The 12062-nt window shown below is 39.6% G+C and overlaps 1 protein-coding gene across 2 annotated transcripts in view; it reads right to left on the reverse strand.

Moving 5' to 3' along the window:
• The window catches only part of LOC122815449 (zinc finger protein 252-like), a 304744-nt gene that overhangs the window by 115881 nt on the left and 176801 nt on the right, over positions 1 to 12062 (reverse strand). For both annotated transcript variants that reach the window (XM_044087954.1, XM_044087952.1), the window contains exon 9: positions 2658 to 2879. In XM_044087954.1, the coding sequence (XP_043943889.1) occupies positions 2658 to 2879 (222 nt within the window). The remainder of the gene's footprint in view (positions 1 to 2657; positions 2880 to 12062) is intronic.

Below are 12062 nucleotides of genomic sequence, written 5' to 3' on the forward strand. Positions count from 1 at the left end.
CACGAGAGGTTTGCTAATGCATAATACTTAAAATATAGCGTAAATAAAGGGGAGAGGGATGTGGGAGAAAATCTGTAAGGCCTCTAGTATGCTAAGAAGTCTTGAAGATTCCAGATATTTGCATGCAAATGTTTACATAGGTTCTTTTACACTCCAAGTAGACTTCAGAGGATTTTTCCTCAAGTAAACAGCAAATGCTAGAAATGAGGTAGGAAATTGGAATACATATATAATCTATATATATATATATATATATATATGTGTGTGTGTGTGTGTGTGTGTGTGTGTGTGTGTGTATTTTTTGGAGAATGTGAAGCACTAACGAAGTCTAATGACTACCTATAGGATGTCTTGACATAATTGTTGGGGAAACATATTATATCAACCAAGGACATGATGTTATTCAGTTGGTGTCTTGGTTTAGAATTGTTCAGACATAGTAAGGTGTTACTAGGTTTAATATTACTACCAGGCAGATGCAACTACAAAAGTAAAAATCAAAGTGTAAACCTCTTACAAAGAAAATACTAAATGTTGTACAGAAAATAAAAGATATAAAGACAGAATAACTAAAAACAGAGGAACAAATTTTCCAAAAAAGAAGTGCTGCACTTTGGAAAAACAGTATCCCACTTGAATCTATCTCAGGAAGGCATCTTCTTACTCTTTAAAAACTATTTTTATACTCTCCCAGCCATCCACATTCTATTACATGTCAAAAACATGATCAATCTCCCTGGCTGATCATTCCTTCAGAACAACTGCCTGCTTCTTCAACAGTACTCTCTTCCTCATATTCAAATATTTCCATGACAAGGACAATAACAAAAGCTTTTATTAACCAGTCACTATCTGGCATCCAAATGATACTAGCCTCACTTCTTAAACTTACAGAAATAGCCAAGCCTGCTGAGAGAAACCTACGGAAACAATCTGTTACTCTATTTAATATCTCACTTTCTCTGAGTAAATACTCAAAAATATCTGTAAAATGCAAATGTTTCAAACTAGTTACTTAAAACCAAAAAACTAGACTGGATGACCAGTGGCACTGAAGGGTACAGTGAAAAGAAACACGATCTCAGGTGTTAAAAATACTTTAATATGCTTTTGTCAAAATGACCTTACATGAGTTCTAGTCTTTTGGCAAAAGAAGGCTGACCTACATTTGGCAAGGGGGTGATTATTGTCACCTCAGAATATTTTCTCACACTTAAAGTTCTCAACCCATTCACTTAGCACCAAAGATTTACGTATCACCTATAACAATAGTTAAAGATTTATGGCACATTTTAGAGAATGCCCAGTATTCCCCATCATTCAATGAATCATGTATCTACTCCAGTGCTTTCGTATTCAAATTAATGCTCCCTGGCTATTTTTCCTCACTATGTAGGGCACTACCTGTTAACATCACAGCTAGGTGCAGATATTCCTCCTCAACCATTTTCTTGACTTTTACCCTCCTTCCTTTCTCACCTGAATGCAGTGGCAAAGGTTCCTCCACATTAAGTCTTAAACTTTGGAATGTTGTGCCATAACTCTGTAAGACCTAGCAGCAAATTCACAAGTCAGCACGAGACCCATATTTCAAGAATATTAAATGGGACTGCTTCTATGGGGTCACAAACTATTTTGTTCTCTTTACTTGGGGATCTACTGTTCTCTTTTTTATCTATCTCACATCTTATGATCAAGATGGTGTCATGTTTTTGGCTTGAGGAAATATAGGAGCTGGCCAGAGAGGATGAGATCAACCAGTTACTAAAGCTTTCCCATCCTGGGGGAAGGGAGTCAGTTCTGGTTCACCATATGGGCAACACCGAGCAGGAGTACTAGATAATGCACCTAATAGAGTCTGGGCCTACAGGGCCAGTGCCATTTCTGTGCATTCCCACTTATAAGCCGAGGGGATGTCAGTATGCAGAGGCATGCTTTCCCTTGGGGACAGTGGCAGCAGAGCCCAAAAGAGATGTTGAAGGGAGGGGTGCTCTTGTGTGTGTGTGTGGGGGGGTGGTAGACCACTCTGCAATACCAGCAAGCTGGCCTGCTGGCCACTGCCTGATTCTTGTCAAGGAGAGGAATGCTTATTGGGATTCATGGACAGAAATTAATGTCTTATAGGGCTCTTCCTTATCCCTGGAATGCCTGGCTTCTGAACAAACAGATTGACTGGGCACAGGCAGAACAGCCACTGAGTGAGATCCTGCAGGGAGCAAAAAAAAAAGACAGTGCCAAACTTTTCTTTTAGGTGTAATATAAATGCTTAGCTTAAGCCAGGTTGTTTCCAACAGATTTATTTTTTCTCTTCTTCTCACTTATCCACTAGTTTCAAGTCTCTTAGTTGACATTTCTCTCTCCTGTTTTTATCTTTTACTTTTCTATGTAACAGTTTAAGCTGCAACAATAACTTATTTATGAAAGCAAGTCTGGCTGAAAAGACAACTGCATGGTTCAGTCTACCAAACTGTAAAATAAACCTCGATGACAATACAGTATAGTGCACTTATTTGTAAATTAAACTAAGTAAATACAATTCATTAATGATGTCTAGGAAATGTATCTCTATTTCTATCTCTCTCTCTCTTCTCTCTGCCTCCTACTTTTTTGCCTTTAATCAGTTCACAAACTACCACGTCATGCCTTTATTTACTTACCTGTTTTGTTCTTTACATGCACTGTCCCCAAACTCTCCTGTAGTCTTGGCTCTTCTTCCAAATGCTGTGTTACAATAAAGTGTAACATGTCTTCATTTATATCTGATGGTGATAGTGCCTTTTTGTTGCTTCCAGATGGTATACTTTCCTGATGTTCTTCCATCTGATTGTTTTCAGATGGCAGATCACACAACTGCTGGGTGACTGGGAGAGGCTTTGAATCTAGAAGTTTGAAAAAACAGATAAAATTCAATCTCCTTCAACAAATAATGGCTATCATCCTTGGATTTAAGAATTTTTCTTACAAAAATGTTTTTAAACTGCACTAGTGGACAGCGTTGTCGCCTCACAGCAAGAGGTTCCCTGGTTCAATTCCTGGCTGGGGTGTCTTATGGGTGGAGTCTGCATGTCCTCCCTGTGTTCATGTGGGTTTCCTCTGGGTACTACAGTTTCCTCCCACACTCCAAACACATACAAATAGGTGGATTGGGTACTTTAAATTGGCCATGGGTGTGAGTGTGTTTTGGAAGAACTACCAAGACAGGACTAGCCAACCGGCAGTGTAAAACCTTGGCTCCAAATTACTGTCACTGTTGAAATGACTCCCTGGCCCCATGTGAAAAAATGAGAAAAAGGGGCTGTGGATAGTCATAACACTATTAGCAAACAATTTGTACTCATCTAACAAACACTTTCAGACAGTGTGACATTATCAGCATAACTCATAAATATATAAATAAGATACACAGATAGATACACACACACACACACACACACACACACACACACACACACATACACACACACACACACACACACATATGCACACACATTTATTTATTGACATTTGATTATCGGAAAAATCTAACTAGGTAGATGCCCATTTTCAACGGAGACCCAGAAAGAAAAGCTCCAAAGTATTAAAAAAGCATTTTAAGAACAATAACGTATACAATCTTCAAAACTAGTACAAAAATATCTATGGTTTAAATAACTATGCCAAATTAGATATAATGTAACAACACTGGTAAAAAATAGATACAACTTATATGACACTGATTTAATAGTTACAGAAATTTTAATTAACGTCAAGTTTGTATAATACAAACAGGAACTGCAATATGAAGTGAGGGACAAAAACAGGGTTACAACACATTTAGACAGTCAGGGGAGAGAAATTTATTGAAGTTAGAAAGTAACTGAAGAAGGGCGAGTAAGGAGTTGTAATGTATGAATAGGTACTTGTTCATATTTAGTGATATCATTTATATATATACACACACACACACACACACACACACACACACACACACACACACACACAAATACATATATTCATACACACACCCATATGTACATACACATCACTTGCTTATCATGACTTCCCTGTGCTGTAGTGTACATTTTCTAGTTGTTTAGTTCCACTCTTGCTATGTAGAATTTTACAATTAAATGCAACCTATTCCAACCCACCCTGTCCTCCACAATTTTCTCATTTCCTAAAAAACGTCAAGAAGGTAGTTCATTACATAAGAACCTGCTTCTGTCCACATGTTCAGTATTTTTTATTCTATCGTTATTTCAGTCCCTTGGGCGGCCACAGTGGTGCAGCGGTTAGCATTGCCACCTCACAACAAGAGGTTCTCTGGTTCGATCCTCGGCTGGGGTGCCTTCTGTGCGGAGTCTGCATGTCCTCCGTGTGGTCGCATGGGTTTCCGGGTGCTCCGGTTTCCTCCCACATCCCAAAGACATGCTGTAGGTGGATTGGACACTCTAAATTGGCCCTTGGTGTGAGTGCGTGGGTGTGTGTGCCTTCTGTGAAAGGTTGGTCTGGAAACTCGACACTGTAAAACTTCACTGCCAATCATGAGCGGACAAGTGATCCACTGTGGCGATCCCTAACTGGGAAAAGCCGAAAGAAGAAGAAAAGATTATTTCATTCCCTTATTTTTTGGTCACTATTCCGACCTACAAACCTGTGTCTTCCCAACCTTTTTTATCTTATTTTTGCAACACATTTTAATTTCTTATATTTTTTATTTCTTAAAGTATTGCTCCTCCTCTAAGGGTTACTCAAATGGATCTAAGAATAGTTGCAAAATTCTGACTGTAAAAGGCAAAACTATAGACCACCTATATCTGTACATCTCTCTCTCTCTCTCTCTCTATATATATATATATATATATATATATATATATATATATATATATATATATATACATACACACACACACATATATATATATATATATATATATATATATATATATATATATATATATTACATAGTATATTCACATGTGTGTGTATATCAGTCTAACACAGACGTTTCTCCTGCTCCATTACATGAAGGCAATCTTGTCAGATGGAATCACAGAGGATGTTTTCTTCTTTATGAATACTTCTGGGGGCTGCAGCCACAGGACTATCAACCCTTAACAGGATGTCCTTCAATAGTGCCAGCAGAAGTCCCTAATCTTTGTAGGGGGAACAAGTGGAGTTCTTTCTCCTGCAAAAATTTTGCCACAGTGGTCAATGTCTTGGTTAGCAGCCATGGTGTGGGAGATGGAGAGATGTCAAACAGCAGCACTTTGTATTGAATGTGTTGATTACCCAAAGCAAAGTGGAGGAACCTCCTTTGCAAAGCCTAAATTAATGCATCCATCCAAATGCCCTTCAGTACTTCAAGCATAAATATCTGCAGACTTGCATTCCAAAATGTTCATGTCCCAAATGTGCTTACTGAAATGGATGATATACAGGATGAATGGAAGCCTTATGTCCCGTTCGGAATTAGAAAAAACAGGAACAGAATGGGCTTGGGTTTGTGTCATCTCTCCACTTTAAAGTAAATCCTGACTTCACCAATGGTTTTATTTCTGAACCCATTTATGGGAATGGGTTTAGTGGACTGGGCTCTGATTTAAAGCAAAACACTGATATAAACAGTATTCACAGAATCCTTAGTCTCATTATGAAGGAGGAACAGCCACTACAGCCCTTTTGACGAGCACTGTCTGGGCTTGTTCCAAGCAGATATGACTTGGTCTTTGAATTTAGCCTTTTTGGGGAAGTATTTAGCAGCACAGAACCTAGTAGTCCTTAGTCATGCCTCTCCACGATGGACAAAGCTAGGAGGCAACCTAAAACATAAGTCAGAATTTTGCTGGTGACTGTATTAGTGGAGTTATCATCCTAGGAAACTTTACTAGTAGAAAAGGGGGATAGTAACACAGTTTGATGCTGGACAGCTCTCCTCAGTCTGGAAGGAGGCTTACTCTTCATGGGGAGGTTGACTTGCAATGGAAGAAGATATTGGGTCAAAAGGAGGTATAGAAGTTATAGGCTTTAACTGCAGTGACAGTCTACTTCTTTTTCTGGAGGTCTTTTCACCTGAATCTGTGAGGACTGGCCAAAAAGAGCATCCTCATCAAGAAATAGTAATCCTTAATGGCTATCTAAGGTCATCTTTGTAGAAGGCTAGCCTAAGCCACTTTGTTCTCTGCAGGTGCATGCCTGAGCCTCCTATGTCAGTGATGTAGCAGCACACTATGAAAGTCAAGGACAGGGTCCTAACCAGCTCTTTCTTGACCATAGATTCAGGAATGGCCGAAATGTTTAACAGCATATGTTCCAGTAAGAAAAATAAAATACAGACAGGTGGGACAGACAGTAGAGACACTCATGCCTCAAGGCAGCACAACCCTCTTCTTGCTCACCTTAGCCAAATCTTAACTCTTTATTGGTTGACAAAATGTAATAACGCTGCAGCCTCTGAGAACTCCTGCAGGAACAAAAATGATCATTCTGGATACTTTGCCTCCTGAATCTCACTCCACTCATCTGGGGGGTTTCAGTGGGCATCAGCCTTATTTGGAGCTGAAGGAGTAGTATCTGGGTGTTTCCAGGTTGTAGAATGGAATCTTTGATAATACATTCCATGGGAGGAGGCCAAGACATCTTATTCCTTCTTCCCTAGATACGCACTCAAACACTGCTAGGCATATGGAATTGGAGCCATGAGCCTGCGGGCTGCTGCAAAGTGACGGCCATCCAGTGGGAAACATTATGGGGGAAGCTTCATTGTCCTTGCTAATCTTATGGACAGGGGCATCTGGTTTCTCCCTGCCTCCTTCCAAGGATGCAGGAGGGAAGAGAGAAAGAACCTCTACCACCCTCAACTCTGCCTTGAGTATCCTCAGACAGAGCTCTGCATGAAGTTGAGAATGTTACAGATTTACAAGAAATGCCAGGCTGTGTAAACCTGCCAGAAATAACTGAAGGAAGGAAAGCAAACCAGCACTGTCTGGGCCTGACTTGATCATCAGGCCATATTTCCTAAGCGTGCACTTGTGTACTAAAAGGGGCCAGGTCCCAAGAGAGGTCAAACAACTGCCTGTCCTCAAGGGACTGACACATGACCCCTTTTTACTATGAATCATTGATCCCTGTTAACTTTGGGGTAAGCATCTGGAGAAAAGTGCTAAGCCTAAATTTTACTACTGAGTTCTAACTTGGGGACGCAACAGACTGCTTCCTGGGACTACTCAAGAACCCTTTTTTAAGTCCTTGTGCTGCGCACCCTCCAAGCAGACATTTTAAGAGTGAAACACTGGTGTTTTTGGTAACATGTTTCATGGCTAAAACTATGCTGGTGTGAATCATGGACGATGATCTGGCAACTATAGGAACTCTCTGAAAGTTTCAGCATTTCAGGTATCCAATGTAAGAACTTTTCTTAATGAAAGAAAGGCTCAAGATCCAAAATAGATAAGAATCAGAAAATAACAGAGTGATGCAGAAGCTATGCAAACTCTCCTAGCCCACATGTTACCATGGCATATTTCTGCCATGTTCCCAACCAGTGGTGTGCTAAGGGTGGAGAGGTGGGAGTGGTCTGTCCCAGGTTCAGGCAGTAAGAGGATTCATCATCCATTTCTCTCAAATATCCTGTTTTCGACATAAAATCAGACATTTTCACTTTAAATAACAAGAAGCCATGAAATTTTCAGTAGCTCCTTGAAATCACTATTTGTTTACAACTTGCCCGCTGCATTATCAAGGTCAGTGACTTGACAATATGACTATTGCAGCGACTAAGTGACAGCATTAGTGAGTAGCATGATAGAACTTCCCATAAGTTATAATTTGTGATAAAAATTATCCAGTTTGGTCAACACCACCGTTATCATTGTGTGTGTGTGTGTGTGTGTGTGTGTGTGTGTGTGTGTGTGTGTGTGTGTGTGTGTGTGTGTGTGTGTGTGTGTGTGTGTGGCAAATCATTCAAGTGTCCACCTTTCACATGTACACCATGTATGTACTTAAGTACTGACTTCTTACTGTCATGATTCAAACTTGTATTCAATTGCATGCTCAGCAGAACAGCTGTTCCTCAATAAAAAGACTATATTGAAGTCTTCTTAAAGAATATGACCTCACTCTTGATATGTTAGTTGACATTCAATGCCTCTCAATCTCCTCAGTTTCTCCTTTCTTTACCAAGATATTCTGTTATATGGCATATGATTTTAAGAGTTATTCTTTAGCAGGTGACGTTATAGAAATTCCTTAAACAAGAATTAAAGCTACAGTGGGCACATGTACAGACAGAGCAATCCATCTGTCCACACAATGTGATCTGTCTAAAGTGTTACATCTTTTAACAGAATTACACTGAAACCAGTATAATCTACGGTCTGACAAATGACCTTTTCATCGCTTCTCAGATTTGTTGTTAACTGGGTAGATGAACTTGTATTAAACAATGAACTTGTTTCAATCATGATCCTGGCCAAATGGCGAAAAAAAGTACTGTACTGTATACATAAACAAAATAACTAAATACATGAATAGTTCTTAGCTCAGCATTTCATAGGCTTTCCTTCTCTACACCTCACTGCTGATCATTACTCAACCTGACAGGATTCTCTTTCTCACATCTAATTTCCCCATTCTACACTCTCTCTAGATTCCCTGTCGATTCCTCTGTGCCTCATCCTTCTTCACTTTCTCTTTCTTTCTGAACTTCTCTACTACATCCCACTCTAAGTTTACTTCTCTCTATCTTTAACTTCTTCCTTCTCTTATATAGTCAACTGTTCTGTCTATTCTTGAATCTCTCTACTCATACTTGTTATCCTTGTAAGTACCACTACTGTATGAGCTTATGCATTGTATAATTTATTTGTTACAACCTTTATTTTGTTTGGGGCTTTCCCCTTGGGCCTCCGCTGAAAAAGGGCCTGTGCCCAGTCTGACTTTTTCCAGTCAGCAAACATTAAATAAATAAAATAGAATAAACTAGTATAAATTGACTAATGAATTTGAACAATTAGAAAAACATTCAATGAGAAATACAGCATTAAGAATGTGATGATGGTGATAGCGATGACTACAATTATCCCCTGATATACGCCCCAATAAAGCAAATGGTTACAGATTTTCAGAATTACATCAGCAGTTATGCAATGAGTTCTTCAGCTGCAAACAAATGTCAAAGCCACTACCAGTCCTCTAACAGTACAAACACATTGAAAGGAGTATTTGCAAATGTGGCTTAACAGTAGGGAACTAGATAAGTACATACAAGATTGCTTGGACTATGCATTTCAGCAAACATTATGACAACAGCATTGCACTATTTATATGGAATTCTCTTGTATTTAAATGTATACTTGAACTTTTGCATTAATAATATTAAGTATAAAAATTTTCTGTCTTAATATCAATAAGATTAATAGTCCTCTGAAACATTTCATGCTCTTTAATGGGGGTGGAAATCAACTCTCAACTCTCCTGCTCCCCTGCTCTTGCAGCAAATTCATTTACGTCTAGTGGAACATTTAAAATTAGAGAAATTTTGTTACCAGCTAGCAGCAAACTCACACTGATCATTAAAGAAGGGAGCAGTGATCTTATAAAGGGCAGTAGCTGCCACTTTTGAAATTAACTCAGTATTTCACAGTTTAACAGGTTCCACTACTGCAGTCCAAGCTTAATACATATATAAACAAAGACACTGATAATCTCCAAACTCTGGATACTACCCAGTAAAGGTTTGTAAAAGGCAGATCATGTCTCCTAAACCTGATAGACTACTTTGAAGCAGTCACCAAAGCCGTAGATGAGAGTAAGGTGGTTCACACTGCCTATCTAGATCTCACCAAGGCTTTCGACACCATCCCCCACTCTGGAAATATAGATAAACTCACTAAACTAGGTATAAATCCCTATGTCACAAGATGGGTTGCCAACTGGCTCACTGACAGAACCCACACAGTGAAAGTAGCAGACTCCAAATCTGACTTCAGACCAGTGACAAATGGAGTACCGCAGGGTTCAGTCCTGTGGTATCTACTTCTCTGAAGTACAGGCTAACACAGAAGGTCTTTGGCTAATGAAGTTCACAGATGACTACAAACTAGGAGCCATAATCGAAACTCCTAATGATGTGGACATCCTACAAAAGGGCTTCACTGAGACAGATGCCTGGTGTCAAAGTCATGGCCTCAAGCTCAATGCCAAAAAGGGCATTGTCATCCCCTTTGTTAAAAACTCTGTAACCATGAACTACCCATAGGCGGTAGTCTACTTAACACTGAACGTGTGATAAGAGACCTTGGGACACAGGTGGACAGAAGTCTCTCCCTTTGATAATCACCTTGTCACAGTAGTCAGGAAATCCTTCTACGTGGCACACTTCATCACAAAAGGTTTCTCATCCAGGAAAAAAGAGCTTATTGTTCCCCTCTACTCATCACTCATTAGACCCATTATAGAGTACAATGCCCCTTTTGGTATGTACCTCACAAGACATCTACAACAACTAGAAAGGCCACAGAAACACCTCACAAACAAGATTACCAGCCTCAAGCAGATGCCCTACGCTGACCGTCTCAAAAAATTCCAGCTTTACTCCATTGCATATCGCCTACTCAGAGGCAATCTCTGCCTAACATACAAAGCTATGTCAAACCCAGAGCTGTTGGACATGCTCTACTTAAAGAAATCCCAATCCCTCCTAGCTACACGCTCTAGGGACCTAAACCTTGTCACCACAATGAACAGAACATGCTGGAGGGATAGATTCCTGTCCCAGAGACTTCCCATACTCTGGAACAAACTACTTATCTATATCAAACAAAGCTCCTTATTAGCACTCTTCAAGAAAAATCTTGATGATTGGATGGGTAATAGGAAATTCACCCCGGGGATCACTTCTGTCGCTGTGCTCGACAGGGGTACAGGAAAATAATTTTCTTGGGTGGCAAAAATCAGGGTACCTTTTTGGCTAGGCTTATATAGGCCCTAGGGCCAATAGCCTAGCACCTACCTATGAATCTATGAATACAGTGGTATGTGGATTATCACAGTCTCATTGTACATACACTTTGGTAAGAATGTGATAGAAGGATAAAAGAGACATTGCATACCTTTACTGGATTAAAATGAAGGACAAATTACCTTGGTAAAGGATTTCACATACATATTAAGCAGAGCAGGTACTACTGCTTCACCAAAACCAATAATTTCAGTGCTAGGTAAATATCTTCATACATGTAAAGTGATAAAGACAATAGATATGGGGCACCCAGCTTATTACTCCACTGACTATATCCACCACTCCACATGAAGCCATATTGCAGTACAATTGAAAAAATGTTAATACCATAGGAACTATTTCATTGCATCAAGTCTGTTCTTATAACCCCAATTCCTGTATCAAATCACAGCTTCCTAACACATAACCCTTAGAAATCCTATTCTATTTCCTCCAAAATCATGAAGGCTTTATAAAGTCTACTACAATTATCAGGAATTCAAGGATAAGCTGGAATCACTGACAGAAAAATATGTAGAAGTCCATAAAGAAGCGCATGAGTCACTTGCTGTCCAAAGCAATACATATAAAATTCCCTGTGGTCTCACCTGCCGGCATGGGTTATGTCTTTGTGGAGCTTCTGGCACAAAGGGCTATAATATCTTTAACTGTTCAATTAACTAGACAGTATAGGTTTCAATTAATCAAAGAGCCGCTTCCTTGCAGAATTTTCTCAAATGCAAGAAAAAACTGTAACTTCATTACTATGCTACATCTCCAAAGGCCCACAGCTATTTGGTCTAGTGGCTAAAACAATAAGGAACACAAAACTGTACTTTGGCCTGAGGCACCCCAGATTAATCAATACACAGACAAGAAAATCCACTATACCACAGATTTTTAGAAGAATTCATTTGCATGTAAAAGATGCAGCCAGGACTGGCCTTTGGTCAAATGGTGCCCTGGGCAAAAGGTCTCCACAACACCCCCTAACACCACCCTGTGCCACCATCCTGGTCTACCTACACCATTCAAAAGGGACAACTATGGGGGCAAAAAGGCGTTCTTTAGTTACATCCGTAAC

The sequence above is a fragment of the Protopterus annectens genome, chromosome 11.part0 (genome assembly GCF_019279795.1).
Source record: "Protopterus annectens isolate FY-2018-M chromosome 11.part0, PAN1.0, whole genome shotgun sequence".
In the NCBI taxonomy this organism is placed as follows: domain Eukaryota; kingdom Metazoa; phylum Chordata; order Ceratodontiformes; family Protopteridae; genus Protopterus; species Protopterus annectens.